The sequence below is a fragment of the Penicillium arizonense genome (assembly GCF_001773325.1).
Source record: "Penicillium arizonense strain CBS 141311 chromosome Unknown PENARI_contig045, whole genome shotgun sequence".
NCBI lineage: Eukaryota > Fungi > Ascomycota > Eurotiomycetes > Eurotiales > Aspergillaceae > Penicillium > Penicillium arizonense.
In genome coordinates, this window is record NW_019173322.1 from 52,845 (window position 1) to 68,430 (window position 15,586).

The 15,586-nt window shown below is 49.6% G+C and overlaps 8 protein-coding genes across 8 annotated transcripts; 4 read left to right on the forward strand and 4 right to left on the reverse strand.

The window, feature by feature from the left end:
* Nucleotides 1-210: 210 nt before the first annotated feature.
* Nucleotides 211-1,883, reverse strand: PENARI_c045G06136 (malate synthase; the record flags this gene model as incomplete). The annotated part of the gene is made up of 2 exons (XM_022637271.1): nucleotides 211-1,044; nucleotides 1,098-1,883. 2 exons carry the CDS (start codon nucleotides 1,881-1,883, stop codon nucleotides 211-213), a joined length of 1,620 nt encoding a protein of 539 aa, XP_022482862.1.
* A 692-nt stretch (nucleotides 1,884-2,575) lies between these two features.
* PENARI_c045G11805 (glutamine synthetase family protein) lies at nucleotides 2,576-4,256 on the reverse strand (the record flags this gene model as incomplete). Its single annotated transcript, XM_022637286.1, has 5 exons — nucleotides 2,576-2,606; nucleotides 2,667-3,356; nucleotides 3,413-3,465; nucleotides 3,515-3,771; nucleotides 3,827-4,256. 5 exons carry the CDS (start codon nucleotides 4,254-4,256, stop codon nucleotides 2,576-2,578), a joined length of 1,461 nt encoding a protein of 486 aa, XP_022482884.1.
* A 228-nt stretch (nucleotides 4,257-4,484) lies between these two features.
* On the forward strand, nucleotides 4,485-5,471 carry PENARI_c045G06293 (putative short-chain dehydrogenase/reductase family protein; the record flags this gene model as incomplete). The annotated part of the gene is made up of 4 exons (XM_022637272.1): nucleotides 4,485-4,543; nucleotides 4,593-5,132; nucleotides 5,182-5,365; nucleotides 5,415-5,471. The coding sequence occupies 4 exons, from the start codon at nucleotides 4,485-4,487 to the stop codon at nucleotides 5,469-5,471; spliced, it is 840 nt and encodes a 279-aa protein (XP_022482873.1).
* Nucleotides 5,472-5,814: 343 nt separating this feature from the next.
* PENARI_c045G11857 (uncharacterized protein) lies at nucleotides 5,815-6,217 on the forward strand (the record flags this gene model as incomplete). Its single annotated transcript, XM_022637287.1, has 3 exons — nucleotides 5,815-5,894; nucleotides 5,957-5,988; nucleotides 6,051-6,217. The coding sequence occupies 3 exons, from the start codon at nucleotides 5,815-5,817 to the stop codon at nucleotides 6,215-6,217; spliced, it is 279 nt and encodes a 92-aa protein (XP_022482871.1).
* A 594-nt stretch (nucleotides 6,218-6,811) lies between these two features.
* PENARI_c045G00930 (uncharacterized protein) lies at nucleotides 6,812-9,040 on the reverse strand (the record flags this gene model as incomplete). The annotated part of the gene is made up of 1 exon (XM_022637258.1): nucleotides 6,812-9,040. One exon carries the CDS (start codon nucleotides 9,038-9,040, stop codon nucleotides 6,812-6,814), a length of 2,229 nt encoding a protein of 742 aa, XP_022482879.1.
* A 717-nt stretch (nucleotides 9,041-9,757) lies between these two features.
* Nucleotides 9,758-11,435, reverse strand: PENARI_c045G06366 (uncharacterized protein; the record flags this gene model as incomplete). The annotated part of the gene is made up of 6 exons (XM_022637273.1): nucleotides 9,758-9,762; nucleotides 9,819-9,952; nucleotides 10,011-10,965; nucleotides 11,016-11,178; nucleotides 11,238-11,300; nucleotides 11,355-11,435. The coding sequence occupies 6 exons, from the start codon at nucleotides 11,433-11,435 to the stop codon at nucleotides 9,758-9,760; spliced, it is 1,401 nt and encodes a 466-aa protein (XP_022482883.1).
* Nucleotides 11,436-11,805: 370 nt separating this feature from the next.
* PENARI_c045G04436 (uncharacterized protein) lies at nucleotides 11,806-12,836 on the forward strand (the record flags this gene model as incomplete). Its single annotated transcript, XM_022637267.1, has 5 exons — nucleotides 11,806-12,087; nucleotides 12,142-12,311; nucleotides 12,375-12,487; nucleotides 12,545-12,712; nucleotides 12,772-12,836. The coding sequence occupies 5 exons, from the start codon at nucleotides 11,806-11,808 to the stop codon at nucleotides 12,834-12,836; spliced, it is 798 nt and encodes a 265-aa protein (XP_022482885.1).
* Nucleotides 12,837-13,929: 1,093 nt separating this feature from the next.
* PENARI_c045G10090 (SDR family NAD(P)-dependent oxidoreductase) lies at nucleotides 13,930-15,076 on the forward strand (the record flags this gene model as incomplete). The annotated part of the gene is made up of 6 exons (XM_022637279.1): nucleotides 13,930-14,002; nucleotides 14,057-14,287; nucleotides 14,356-14,523; nucleotides 14,575-14,808; nucleotides 14,867-14,934; nucleotides 14,993-15,076. The coding sequence occupies 6 exons, from the start codon at nucleotides 13,930-13,932 to the stop codon at nucleotides 15,074-15,076; spliced, it is 858 nt and encodes a 285-aa protein (XP_022482888.1).
* Nucleotides 15,077-15,586: the final 510 nt, after the last annotated feature.

The window sequence follows — 15,586 nt, forward strand, 5'->3', positions numbered from 1 at the left end:
TATTACTATGTAGGGATCAGTTAATATATATCGTTGCGCATTTTTGCCTTGTTAAAAATGTATACAAGCCTTACAAATTTACTCCTTCAAGTAACAAGTAAATAAAATAATTGTTATACAACAATGCTAACTTCAAATTGGATAAGACCGTCGTCAGACCAGACAAGCAAAGAAAAAGGGTATTCATCATCATAAGTTCAAACCAAGCACTCACAGCTTAGCAGCGCTGCCAGCCGAGGAGATCTCATTGTACAGCAAGCTGGTCAAGAAATCGGCATAGTCCTCCCCAGTAACCTGGCCAGCAAAGTACCGCGCAGCAAGCTGGTACTTGTTGCCCTTGGGTCCCTTGGCCGCCAGACTGTCAGCCTGCTCCTGCAGCAAGCGCAGGGCAAAGGCCTTGTCCATGCGCTTGCCCTCGGCGGTAGTCACGTTGTGACGGGTCCACTGCCACAGCTGACTGCGGGAGACTTCGGCGGTGGCGGCGTCTTCCATAAGGTAGTTGATGGGCACGCAGCCGACACCGCGGAGCCATCCCTCCATGTAGCTCAGACCGATGTTGAGGTTCTTGCGGATGCCTTCCTCGGTGATCTTGCCAGGGACGTTGGTGTTCAGGAGGTCGTTGGCGGTGATGTTCACCTCCTCGCGGCGGACAAACAGCTGGTTGGGGGTGGGCATGTACTTATTGAAGACGTCCGAGGCGATGGCAGCCAGGGCTGGGTGAGCCACCCAGGTGCCATCGTGGCCGGCGCGTACCTCGCGCAGCTTGTCGGCGCGGACACTCTCCATGGCCTTGTCATTGGCGGCGGGGTCGTTCTTGATGGGGATCTGAGCGGCCATACCACCCATAGCGTGCACGCCGCGGCGGTGGCAAGTCTTGATGAGAAGCTTGACATAGGCATCCATGAAAGGCACGGTCATGGTGACATCGGCGCGGTCGGGGAGAACAAAGTTGGGATGCTGGCGGAACTTTTTGATGAAGGAGAAGATGTAATCCCAGCGGCCACAGTTGAGGCCAGAGCTGTGGTCACGGAGCTCGTAGATGATCTATACAAGGGTTAACTGTGGTTCCATGCTGTTGTTCGGTGTATATCACTCACCTCATCCATCTCGAAGGCAGCGGTAATAGTCTCAATCAGGACAGTACCACGGATGGTACCCCGCGGCAGACCAATGTAGTCCTGGGACAGGTTGAAGACGTCGTTCCACAGGCGAGCCTCGAGGTGGGACTCCATCTTGGGGAGGTAGAAGTAAGGGCCGGCTCCGCGGGCGACCAGCTCCTTGGCGTTGTGGAAAAAGTACAGACCGAAATCAAACAGACCACCGGAGATGGGCTCACCATCGACAGTGAAGTGCTTCTCATCCAGGTGCCAGCCACGGGCACGGGCAATCAGAGTGGGCAGGGTGCGATCAGTCCGCAGCTTATACTCCTTGCCACCCTGCTTGAAGTCGACCTGGCGACGAATGGCATCGTACAGGTTCACCTGACCATTGACCATGTTGTCCCAGGTTGGAGCACTGGAGTCCTCAAAGTCGGCCATATAGGTCCAGACATCGGAGTTCAAAGCGTTCACGACCATCTTGCGGTCAGTCGGACCAGTAATCTCCACACGGCGGTCGACCAGACCAGGAGCGGGAGGAGCACCCTTCCAGGCGTCATTCTCACGGATGTGTTTTGTCTGGGGAAGGAAGTCGAGGAGGGTGCCCTTGTCGATCTCGGCCTGGCGGTCGACGCGGCGCTGGAGCAGGGACTTGCGGGTCGAGTTGAAGGTACGGTGCAAAAGGGCCAAAAAGGCACAGGCTTCCTTGGTCAGGATCTTGCGGGCATCGTTGTTGATGGAGCCCAGGATGGCCACATCCTTGAGCTGTGTGTCGACGAAAGACATGGTGAGGAGCTATATAGATATGATAAAGATATAGATACTAATGGGATTCCATGCAACGGGGGAGAAGAGAGAGGAATCAGAGGAATTAGAGGTCAGAAAAATCGATTCAAGTAGAATTCAAATTACGAGAAGAATATAAGATATAAACGTGAAGAAGTGAGGTATATATGGAATACGTCACTGAGCCGCGGTAGAGATAAGCCGACCATTGATTAACCGGTGGTCCGAACGGCCCTCACTGTGGCCGCTGGACTTCCACTTTTCCACGGGAAACTGTTCCTCTCGGCCGACATCGCCCATTTCCCCGTCCTTTTCTACTGTTCTCTCTGCGCTATTCAAATACTCGGCCTCCCCACACCACTCGGCACGCGCCGCATACCGAATCTTATCGCTTAACGTTAGCAGTTCTATTGTGTCAATTGCTCTGGGGACCTGCAATTATATAGGGTTCGTCTGTCATAGTCAATTCTCGACAAACCTTCTATTCTCCTGCTTCACCCGAAAAGGTGTATATACCCCGGAAATCCAATCAGCCGCGGCTTTTCTTGTGCTTCGTGCTGTTTCATGCCCGAATTGTCCCGGAGATGGACATGTGATGTCACATGTGATTGTTCTAGGGATGATTACATGGCTAAGTATTGACATTCAATAGGTCTAGGCTATGTACAAACTATCGTAAGGGTATTAACACGTCAAACGGTCTCAATGTATCGCTTCATCTCCCTGGAAATCCAGTCAGCAAGAGTCATCAAATCTTAACCTTCCAAGGTTAGAGGGACTTACCAATCCGTGACAGCCTCCTCCCACAAGCGCACTTCATGTTCCCGAGTACCAGCAAAGTGCTCCACGAATGAATCACCAAACACTTCCCGTGCGACACTCTCCGGCCGACTAAATGTAACAATAGCTTCCTTCAAAGACTTGGCCAGGCGCACCCCCCGGTCACTGGCACCACCCATATCCTCGCCGCGGGAGAGGGGCGGTACGGGGATCTCGAGACGTTGCTCGACGCCGCGCCAGCCCAGCGCCAGAATGGCGGCGAGGACAAAGTGTGGGTTGGCATCAGCGCCAGGAACACGCACCTCGAACCGCGTCGCCTTGGGGCTGGCGGTCGGTGGAGTGATAAGACGGATCGACGCGGCCCGGTGCTCCAGTCCCCAGGAGACCGTGACAGGGGCCCAAAAGTTCTCCACCAGTCGTTTGTAAGAGTTGATGGTCGGGGCCAGAAGCGGCATGATATCAGGGAGACCGACGAGGAGACCAGCCAGGAAATGTCGACCCAGGTCGGAGAGGTGAGCGATGTCAGGGTAAGCAGGGGAAGGATCGGGGGTGTCGCGAAGGAAGGCATTCTTTCCGTCGGCGTTCACGAGCGAGATGTGCATATGCCCGCTGTTTCCAGGCAAGCCCTGTCGGGGTTTGGCCATGAAACAAGGCGTGATGCCGTGTTTGATTCCGAACGATTTGACGACGTATCTATGCGTATACAAGTGGTTAGCCATGACGATGCAGCAGAGCGCTGAGGATCCTACTTGAACAATCCGGCCTTGTCGGCCATATCCTTTGCTTCGCCGAATTGTAATGCCTGACTCAATGTTAGCCCCAATGCAACACGCAGACTGGAGTCCACTCACGGCTTCGAAGACACCCGGCCCACTCTCCGTATGCCATCCCTCAATATCACACCGGAACTGCTCGCAGGCGTCGAAGATGCCATAATAATAATCCTGGTTGTGAAGAGGACGAGTGATCGAGTATCCAAACATCCCTTCCGTTATTGAAGGCAAGGCATCGGCAGGGTGTGACTGGAGGAAGGCTGCGGTTGCAGAGGCACCCTGTTCAGGGGTGGGGTGAGGGCCTGGTGTACGAAACTGGTAGAACTCATATTCCGCTGCAAAGGTCAGGTAAGCCATTGCATCAAAGACATCACTCCCGGTTGTACATACCTCCAGCCATGGCCCGGTACCCCGCCGCCTCGGGTTTGGCAGCCGCCGTCTTCAGCAGTCCTCGGGGACAAGCACACACCGGCTCCCGCGTATCAGGATCGAGAAAACTAATCAAGAAGAAGGGGACATTGTTCTCCCATGGAATGCGACGGAAACTGCGCAGATCGGGGACGGCGACAAGATCCCGGTATCCATTCTCCTTATTGCTGATGGCCAGCTCCTTGAAATACGTTGCGTCGTGCTGATCCCAGCCAAATACCACGGAGCAGAATCCAAAACCTTCGGTCAAGATGGAAAGGAACTTGTCCTTCTTCATGAGCTTCCCGCGTAAGATGCCATCAACATCCACGCCAGCCACCTTCACCTTGGTGTCATGCTGGAGGATCTCGGCGATATTCTCACGGGTGACCTCGGGATCTAAGCTCGACATGGTAAAGCTATAATAGAAAAAGAGGAGAGAGGAGTGGGAGAAGTGGGAGGTGAGAAATACGAGATCAGACGAGCTGCTATCAGCTGCGGGCAGATAAGGCCTGTCTGCTTTCGGACGCATATCGTACCGCTTATGTAACATTCCTGCCCCGCGTCGGTCAACTGTGAAGTGTATAGGCCCAGGTACACACAACACTCTCTCCTGTATTGATCTACTCTTATTCTAACAATGGCTGCTACTCAAGGTCGTCTCCAGGGCAAGAATGCCATCATCACCGGTGCTGCCGGGTATGTCTCTACCCCTCTCCCATGGCAATTGACTAACCTAGATGGATAGTGGTATCGGTCTCGAAACCTCCATTCTCTTCGCCCGCGAGGGCGCCAATGTCTTGATGGCCGATGTCTCCGAGGCTGCCCTGGCCAAGGCATTGGCGAAGGTGAAGGAAGTCGTTCCCACTGCCCCTCGTGTGGAGTCCATCAAGTGCGACGTGTCCAAGGAGTCCGATGTGCAGGCCATGGTCGAGTCTCAGGACAGCTGGGGAGGCACCGATGTAATCTTCAACAACGCCGGTATCATGCACGCCAATGACGCGGATGCCATCGACACCCCCGAGAAGATCTGGGATCTCACACACAACATCAATGTCAAGGGTGTTTGGTTCGGTAGCAAGCACGCTGTCCTCAGTCTGCGTCGTCACAAGAAGGCCCGTGGCAGCATTATCAACACTGCCAGTGTGGTTGCTCTGGTTGGTGCTGCCACCCCGCAATTGGCCTACACGGCCAGCAAGGGTGCAGTCCTAGCCATGACTCGCGAGTTGGCCATCGTGCACGCCCGCGAGGGCTTCCGCTTCAATGCTCTGTGTCCCGCTCCTCTCAAGTATGTTTCCCTTTCTGTATCTCAATCGCATTCCCTCACAATGGTATAGTACCCCTCTGCTGCAGAACTGGCTCGGTGAGGATAAGGAGAAGCGCTTCCGCCGCGAAGTGCACTTCCCCACCGGCCGGTTCGGTGAGGCCATCGAGCAGGCTCACGCTGTAGTGTTCCTGGCTAGCGACGAGAGCAGCTTTGTGAACGGAACTGACTTTGTGGTTGACGGTGGAATGACCAAGGTATGCTTGACGCGTAAGCGACATTCCTGACAGCGCTAACGAATCACAGGCCTATGTGACCCCTGAAGGCCCTGCGACCGCTGCGCCTCAGAACAACGGCCTTTAGTGGACCTTGACATGGCCTGATTGACCTTGAATAACTTGATTTGCAAATTTTTTTCTATTTTCCACATTTCGGGGTTCAAGAATACATAGACATAAGGTGGATATTTGATCGAACATATGATTTAATTATAATATGATCTGTGCAGGTTTTAGAGTGTAGATCAATTGCATGATGGGGCTGTGGCATGATCGCGCGGTATAACAACCTCGGGATCCCCGGCTCTCCACGTCACGATTCCCCCGCATTTACCGCATTCCGCTTCCGCTAAACCGACGCCTCCAAGCTTCAACTTCTCACTTTCACACACTTTCAACTCATATAAAACCAAACCTTCTATCCAACCATGTCTCAATTTGCGTTCGGTGCCAACAAATCTTACAACCCTCCAACCGGACCGAGTCTGAAGCCCCGGAATGGCCGCTGGTAAATGACACGTACAGTACCCCCTTTTTTTCGACCACGACTAACATTGTGTCCCACCTCAGGCTTATACCTTTGATGGCTACAATTGGTCTCGGTATGTTTTACAATTCCCGTGATGTTCCGCTGATAGAGACCACTACTGACACGCACGTGCAGGGTTCGGCGCCTACAACTACTATGTCGAAGCCAAGTCTCGCAGAGAGTACTCCCAGGCGGAGGAAGAGAAACGCATGGCTCGAAATCAGCAACTTATGGATGCATACGGCGACAAGAACAGTCTTCATGATGTCCAGCATGCCCTCGACACCTACCACGCTCAATAAATGGGCCGGGTTCTCTACTTTGGGATGCTGGCAGTCACGAAGTGAGAGAGCTGTTTGAATCTTCATTTGTTGCACTTTTTGCGTGTTTCGGAGTTTGGGCTTTGCGGGTTTCCTCCGGCATACCGGCGCATCGGTATATGTACGGTCCATATTCGGCGTTGAGATCTCCATGGCGAGTCTCGTGATGTTCTCAGCTGTTGTATACTTAGCCGAAATGAGGTTCCAGTTTGACATAGAAATTGGAATATAGTTTCAGGATGTCTCATCTCCTTGGCTTCGACTCTGTACCAGGGAATAGAGTAGAACATTGACCCACAATATGCAGCTATATAGACACTTATCTTGTACCATTCAGGGCTCATAGGTTGGTAATTGATAGTCAATGAGAAGAGGTCAATCAACCAAGGTGAGGTATTCGGCTCGTATGCGGAAATAAGGATGCGCACTCCCAAGTGTCGTTGCTGTCGGCCATGTACTGTATGTCGACGTTTATAGGTAATAACTACTGTATAGTAATCAAATGGAATGAGCTCGTGTGCTTCATTAGCGACGATTATCTTCCCCCCGGGAGGATGCATAGAGTAATGTACAAAATTAAATGGTTTGATACGTTGCAACGGCGTCTCCTGCTGGAGCCTCTGGAAGCTGGCCAAGCAAAGAACTAGGAAAAGGGCTGTAGCTCATTGTATGTTCACCAGATACTGAAAGATTAAGTCGCAGTTGAGGATCAAGATTTGAACCCATCAGAGCAGACCGCGTGTGAGGACTTAGAGCATCCTGTACGTCGAGCATCACTTCCGGTCCGTAAGAAATGTCTTGGGCGGGGAATGCTGGAAGCCACAGATCCTCATTCGTGACAGTGCCCATATTATTCCCCCAGTCATAAACAGGGCAACCAGTGGAGATATTACTTGAGTCCCTTTCACTTTCTGTATGGGGTCGGGGTATATCGTTCGTAGGCCGTGCATAGTCGGGATCCTTCGACTTTCTACCTGGAAACAGTGAATCGAGTTGACTGGAAACCTGGCGGTCGAGAATTCTTTTGATCCGCGTCCGAATGATCTCAATACTCCGGTCCAGGCCGGGCATAGCTGCAGCAGTACGCTGGAGTACGTCTAACAGAAACTTCAACTCTGTCCAAGTTGCTTGGTGGGATTGTGAAGGCTGTGATCCTTCTTCCGATGTTTCTAGTTGGTACACGGCAGTTGTCGCAGCCATATACGTACAGTAACTGTTCATGTATGTGATATGATGATATCCAAAAGTATGAATATACATTTTAAGAAGATCATATATCGCGGTGGTTGCCCCTCGACATATCTTCCAGCTCTGTCGGATCGCAGCAGAGGAAGGTACCTCTCCGCCTGCAACATGCGGTCGATGAAGAAGAATCAGGGTATTGTGATACATCAGATTGAGGGATGTGATATGCGGCGGTGGGCTCAATTGAGGCATGTCATTGCGTGGTATATGTAGGAACGATGGCAAGGACGAGTGCCAATCCTGAAGCTCCTTTTTGATCTCCATGAATAAAGCCATTCGGGGGTCTGACTTTGCCGAGTGGCTGGCGGACTGCGAGCTATAGAGTTCTAGCATGACCCGAGTGAGAATTTTGCAGAGTTTGCATAGCTCCGTGAAGCAGGACATGACATGGCCCGGAGTTGGGGGATATGGAGGGAGCTCTGCAGCCTTTGGATCAGGTCCGTAAAATGGTACCCACGGATCATGGTCGGTGAAGTCGTCTAGAAATTCCAACGATACGTTCTCAGCGCCCATGACGAAATTTGGCATCCTCCCTAGGTACAAGCTGATATGCTTGTCCCAAGCGTATAAGCTCCAAAAGAGACGTTTTCTTATCTCAATGTCCTCTGCTGAGAGTGAGGTGGAATATTGTTGAAGTTTGTCGGGAGAAACGTGTAGGCCAAGATCAATGGCCATACGAAATGCCATGCCGGAATATAGCCACGCAGAGGAGGACCGACCACAAGCAACATCCCGAGCCGACTGTTGAAGTAATGCTTGGATTGTAGGAATAGTAGGAGGATTCAGGGTTTCCATGGCCAGCAAGGCCTTTGCTTCTGCCATCAAACGGTCTGTAAGGTCCTGGAACGTCTCGCTATGATTACTCGGGCTCCACACTATATCTGGTGACCGTATAAATCGACAACTGTGGGCATAGAGCACCTTCACGAGGGTTGAAGAGCAATGTGTGGCGGAGCGATCCCCACGGGCAAGTAGAGGCATATCTCTCGTGAAAGCGGGGCGGTATACAAAAAGAAAACTCGGATGCAGCCAACACCAGTGTAGCTGCAGCAAGGTACTAGCAAGATCATTCGATAGATTTGCCAGTGACTGGGATGCATCTAAGTTGATGATTTCGAGGTCTTTCTGGGTGGCAGCGTTGGCCACCAGTCCCTGTCTAATATCTGCTGCCCGGCATTTGTCTGTCGATGATGGCAAGAGGGATGCAATATGCAATGGTTGAGCATCCTTTTGTGGTAGATCTTCATGTATAGCAGATGTTTGGTTGTGGTAGCCAACATCTCCTAGCGCATCCAGACTTATAGAGTCGCCGCCCTGTTTGCTGAAAGTCGAACTGGCAAAGGACGGGCTGGATGGAGGAGAGGTTGCCTGAGTGGTAGCCTTGCGCTCCAGCTCACGGATGCGTGACTGTAACGAACGCACGTAGGCGAGCGAGGGTGATTTATCATAGTGGCAAGGCGAAGCACTGGCGACACAAGCGGAGCAGCTTGGCGAAGCCCCATCGCATTTGCTTTTCCGACGCCTACAGGTCGAGCAGACGATTTTCTGATGTCTCACCATTGCTTCATGACCAAAATTAAGCAGCGAAACCCAGCCTCACTAACTATCATCAAAAGAAAATGGAGAGAAAGTGAAAAAGAGAAACGGGGAGGAGGACTGGGAAAGTGTGGGGAATGCCCCACGCTTTCCCTTTCAGGCGGAGCCGCTGGGCTTTGAAAGTCAATTGCTACTAGGAATGCACGCAGTCATTTCTTCATTGTAACGAACTCCTCGCTACTTAAGGGGAATTAATACACTGCCTGGACGCTAAACTGTACTTCTTTATAGGAAATGTGAACCTTGCAAGGTGATTGGGTTGGGGTGTAAAACATGACATCCTGTGATATGGCGATCCACGCGACCCGTATATAGTTCTGAGTCGGGATTTGCCTGTACTTGCAGCCTTTTAACCCTTGGGGCGTTTTTAGCACCACTTGTCGTTCTACTAGATCTCAGGATCTGAAAGGATTGAGAGAACCGGAAAGTGAAAAGATTAGAGCAACATGTTTTTGGGTTATGCACTTGATTCTGATATAATTCTAACCAACGCATATTTTCTTATAGAAATCAACTGACTCTTTGTCCCAGTGCATTCCCGGAAAAGTGGCTACTAGAGTACATATCTGAAATCTTTGTTTTCAAATTCAGTCCGATCCTGCATTCCGGCTTCATTACTTCTAGCCTTGTCAGCCGGACCGTAGCGTGAGTCACGACGGTGATTGACCAAATACATATAGCCTATTCTCATTAGCATATTAATGTCCAGAAGAAGAGCTGTTACGGGGCGAGGAAATCATACCGAGCAATGAGAGATGGCATCCTGCCTTGATTGCGTAACCGACCAGCAGACCAATTGTGGCGCCCTTGTATCCAGGAGCTTCAGATGGTTTGACCACAAAGGGCCCTGCAAAGTTACCCCAGCAGTAGGCAGTACTACAGCCAGTTAGTTCAACTGAAATATGCAAAGCACAAAGAATCCGGTAAGACTTACAAGACCAGAGCGTTGGCCATAGCCCTGTGGGTATATCCAGCCATGTTTGAGGAGATAGTGACCAACGAGACTGTGAAGCCAACAGATTGCGCATTCACCAGCCAAAAGCAAACCAGTCTCTGCCACTTTTGCTCCCGGGGGAGATACGCCATACAGGCAGCAGCAACGGTGCATAGAATATTGGCAGCGGTCGAGGTGAGCAGTCGGGAGTTTGGCACATTCAACGTGATAGTGCCACCGATGATCAATGCGACGATGACAACTGCATCACCAACCGACTTCAACTCCGTTGTCATCGTTTGGGAGAATCCCATGTCTTTGATGATGATCGTCGAGAAAGAGTTGACAACACCGTTTGGAATGGCAGCAGCAAACACCGAAATAAAGAGTAAAATTGCCTTTGGATCAGTAAACGCGATCATACCCTGCTTCTTGTCAAATGCTTTGTTCTTGATTCCGGTTTCGTTACCGGAGACTCGCTTAACCGCAATGATGCGCTCGGACTTGGACAAGAAGAAAGCACTTGAGGGCGAATCAGGCAAAACAAAGAAGATCACAAATGCCCATAGGCAAGTGACGCCACCGAGAATATAAAATAATAGCTCCCAGCGCGCCGGGCTGAAGTTGACAGGAAGCTTGGTAATACCGAAAGAAATGTAGGACCCAACAATACCACCCCATCCAAGTGCCGAGTACCAAATACATTGACGAAGAGGGATTTCCTTTCGGGTATACCAAAACCCGGTCATGAGGGTCAAGCCGGGGGTGACAGCGGCTTCAAAGATACCCATGATGAAACGGACACCCAACGCACTGGGGAATGTATGGCATTGGGTCATGATAATCACCATCAAACCCCACATGAGGCAGCTCACTCCCAAGACGCGTTGAGCTGGGAACCTTCCAACCAGCCATCCACAAGGATATTGACCAAAGAAGTAGCCGGCATACACCACTAACACATGTAAGCTTCTCCTAGCCCTGATATATAAAGGAAAGACATACTTGCAGAGAGATAATTGAACTGTTGACCTTTCAGTTGTAGTGTCTCCTGGTATCCGAGCAGGTTCGCATAATTCAAGGCCGTCTTGTCCATGAATTGCAATGCTTGAGTGACGAGAAAAATAGGGAGTACAACCAAATCAATCTTCCATCTGACTTTGGCGTCCTAGAATGTTGTCAGTTAGAACTCACTTGCAGGTCGCCTGGCAAAGAAGGCTCACTCACTTCCTTTGCAGTTATGTCAATGTGCAACCCTTCTCGATATTCCTTGTATCCGACCGCATTTTCCTAGAGAAGTGTCAAAGCAAGCCCTTTTGCATACCCTCAAAACGGCCCTCATACCTCATAAATCGAACTCGCCTTTGCCTCTTCAATATCGTCGCGAAGAGGACTCTGCACAGGGGTCGCCTCCTCAATATGCATGTTGTCCGATCTTTGCTGTTTTGGTGACATGGCAAAAGGCGCAAGGTGGTACTGCAGGCCAAGAAATTGGTTTGCAGCAAGTCCGAATGATCTACCTGGCGCTGCTAGGACTTATAGTCCCAACTTTCCTCCGCGTGGAGGTTCGCAGATTGCGGGGACCAATCCCCAGAAACCGGGCAACTTCCGTGGCCACAACGCTTGCGGCGGATGCCCGCTGCATTTCCTCTGCCATCTCTAATTTCATTCGAAGATCAAGAATGGATAAATACGATCGGTAGTTGTCTATAGTGTTCATAAATCTTTAAGGCTGGTGCGTCAACCTCTCTTTTTGTTTTCTCTCTTTTTTTCTTGTTCCGTCTATCTATATACAATGCCGCCTTCTATCGACGCCCCTCGAAGCAACACCTGGTTGGCCCAGCCATCGGGACCTTGTTGTCTGAAGGGAACCCTTCATGATGGTACTTCGCATGGGCGTTTTGTAACGGTTGCGGGAGTAGAAACATACATCGTGGAACCTAAAAAGAGCAACGCAAATGGCCACATTCTATTATACTTCCCTGATGTCTGGGGAATGTTTCCAAATGGTCTTCTGGTGATGGATGCATTTGCCGACTCCGGCTATCTCGTCCTAGGACTGGACTACTTCAGAGGCGTATGTCTTCGTCAGTTTTTATTGTTTGCCCCGACCACGCTGATTGATTGTAAGGATCCGGTTTGGAAACATCGTCGTGATCGCCATGACCGTTCAGATCCAGACTTTGACTACGAGGCTTGGAAGCGAAAGCACATGGCATTCGCAGATGAAGCGGTCCCACGGTGGGTAGATGAAGTGAAGAGATCGTACGGCCAGGCATCGACTAAATATGCGTGTGTTGGGTATGTGTCCCATCTGCATTTCCCAATCCTCACGAGACCCACTGACTCAAAATCTTGATTCAGATATTGTTTTGGTGCACCGTATGTTTGCGACGAGCTGGCCAAGAGCACTGTCAGCGCCGGTGCATTCGCTCACCCGGCCTTTTTGAAAGATTGCCATTTTTCAAAGATCACCAGTTCGTTACCCTTATATCCTGTTCACTAAGATGGAAAGAACTAAGATTTCTCGACAGAGCCCTTGTTACTGTCGTGTTCTGTGGAAGACCACACGTTCCCTAAAGAGGCCAGACAAGTCGCTATAGATATTCTGCAGTCAGGTCAAAAGTCATACCAATTGCAGCTGTTCTCTGGTGTTGAGCATGGATTTGCTCTGCGAGGCAATATGAAAAATCCTTACGAGCGTATGGCATCACTCTCTGCAATATATGCACAGTTGAACTCGAAAACTGACATATTCTAGGCTACGTGAAGGAGCAGAGTTTGAAGGCAATTGTAGCATGGTTTGACTTTTGGTTATCACAATAGTGTAAGCGATAGAATCAGCCCTCAAGTTAAAATTGTTATATGATTAAAATATTATCTGGATGAGTGTGAACAGAAAGATTCCTCGATATGCCATTGTATCCTTTATACCTGTGGTTCTCTAAATGAGGCAGGGAGCAAACCAGATCACTTTCAAGTTTTATTTGGCATGACTCTCATCTTTGCGTCTGTTTCTATATCTTTCTATATAATCCTTTTTAATATCTAAGCAAACACATACGACCACAGGGTGTGGAGAACAGGGCTTCCCGTCCGCTCAGCCGTACTTAAGCCACACGCCGGTAAGTTAGTAGTTAGGTGGGTGACCACTAGCGAATCCTTACTGTTGTATGTTTTTGTTTTAGCAGTGTTTTCGTTAGATAGCTATAGATATTTTGGTCTTATATTCACAGCGGAATGATGGGCATTAGCAAAAAACTACTATTTGTACCAAAATGTTACTATTCTATAAAGAACTTAGGGGGCCTATTTTTCGCATACAGGTATTGACATGATCTACATGCCTATTAAGTTAACGTTAATATGTACCGTATGTAGGTAGGCAGTAACGCTACTTATTATTCAAGACGCACTATGTTGATTGAGCCGTATGTCATAATTCTTTGAACGAACGCGGTAGAGACATGTGGATATGAGCAAAGTAGCTCGAAGACACAGTAACATGTGCCAAAGCTCTCACCCGTTACAAAACTTCCTCATTCATTGGCTGTGGATAGAAACAGCCCCCAGCCCGATCCACGGTATATCTGAAATGGGACCCCTCCGGTAAAGAAGCAAATCCCGAAAATCCCGATGCCAAATCAATTCGCTTTTCAGCAGTTCCGCATGTGGTCAAAACCTTACTTATTGGGGGTCTCCAACTATCGCCTCTTTGATGGCGGGCGGTGGTTGGGGGCCGGAGAATCGGCAGATGTCCGAAGAGGCCTAACCATGCCCAAATCGTGGACCGGAAGATGGCCGCATGTTGTTGTATTGATGTTTCAAGGACAGATAAGTCTTTATAAAAGCACGTTACAACGAACCTTCTGTTTTTTGAAACCCAGAAAACAACTGTTGTAAAACAATCGCTTTCGACATGGCTTCCGCTAAAGCTTTCGAATTCACCGGCGAGGTGGCCATTGTCACGGGTGCTGGGTCACGTATGCCTGGTAATCAGCTCGATTCCTTACTTGAGTATAAAAGAGAATACTGACAAATATTAGCCGAGATTGGCAATGGCCGTGCGACTTCTATCCTACTCGCCAGACAAGGCGCCAAGGTGGCATTAGTCGACTATAACATTGAATGGGCTCAGGAAACCAAGCGCATGATTGACCTTGAGGGCGGCATGTCGGAAGTTGTGCAGGCTGATGTGACTGATGAGGAAAGTTGCAAGAATGCCGTGGCCAAGACAGTTGAGCTGTTCGGAACCGTGAATATTCTTGTCAACATTGGTGAGTTTCCATTCAGTCATTCAGAATACATCATAACTTGTATGAAAATTAATGTTCAAATCTTGTAGTCGGAGTTGGCGGTGCGATGGGAGATGCTACTAAGCTCGATCTTGCAGCCTGGGAGCGCGATTTCAAAATCAATGTCACAAGCATGGTATTGATGAGTCGCCATGCCATTCCCGAAATGAGGAAGAATGGACGAGGCGCAATTGTCAATATGTCCTCAGTGAGCGGTCGTAAGTATCTATTGCTGTCCTGAAAGTTGGATATTCTTAACGCAGGAGCAGTTCTCGGTGGAAACCCCAGTCTCTTGTACCCCACGACCAAGGGTGCTATTATCCAAATGACCCGTGCTATGGCTGCCCAGCATGGCCCTGAGAATATCAGAGTTAACTGCGTTTGCCCGGGAATGGTCTTTACCCCAATGGTACGAGGTAGAGGCATGACGGATAAGATGCGCCAGGACCGTATCAACCAGAACCTTTTGAAGCAGGAAGGCACAGGGTGGGACGTTGGTTATGGTATGGGGCTTTCCATGAATTCTTTTCAAAGTAAGATTTACTGACCCCGGATATACAGCAATCCTCTTCCTCTGCAGCAAGGAGGCTAAATGGATCACTGGCTTGATTATGCCTGTTGATGGCGGCGTAAGATATTCCCTCTTCCAAAATCCAAGTGGACTCAAGCTAATTTTCTCTTTGATAGACCACCGCAGGAAAGGCAGACAGACCAGCTCTGAAGGCTGATACTCTCGCAGAGGAGAACACGACGATTCCCAATAATTCTTAGGCAACAAGTCATGTCATTTTTATTAGAACTTTGAATAGAACGAAAATTAGACGAATATCAATTCAACCTTCGGTGAAATAACTATTATCACAAACTAGAGCACAGGAGGTTTTGTTCTAGCATGTAATCAAGGGTGGCAAGAGGCACGTGATGGGCTTACTACATTGTGGACTATTGCTTCGTTGTACCTGAAAATTAAGTCTCTGGTGATTGCTCTTAGCTAGTGGAATATCATCCGCCTCGCTTTATTGATATTGAGTTAGGCAAGGAGGTAGAGAAGACGAAAGGGTCACATTCCAACTACTAACTGTTAAGACTATTTGCTTTTTCTAATATATACTCACGAACGCTACATAGAATTTCAAAGAATCGTTGGCTCGCCAAAAGCCGGACAGATCTCAGACAAGACTTTCAACAAGCTCCTCTACACTCTCCATCTCGCGAGAATTATTTGCTCCAACATCCAGCGCCACAAGGATCCTGCTTACACAATTGTAACCAGCAACTGTG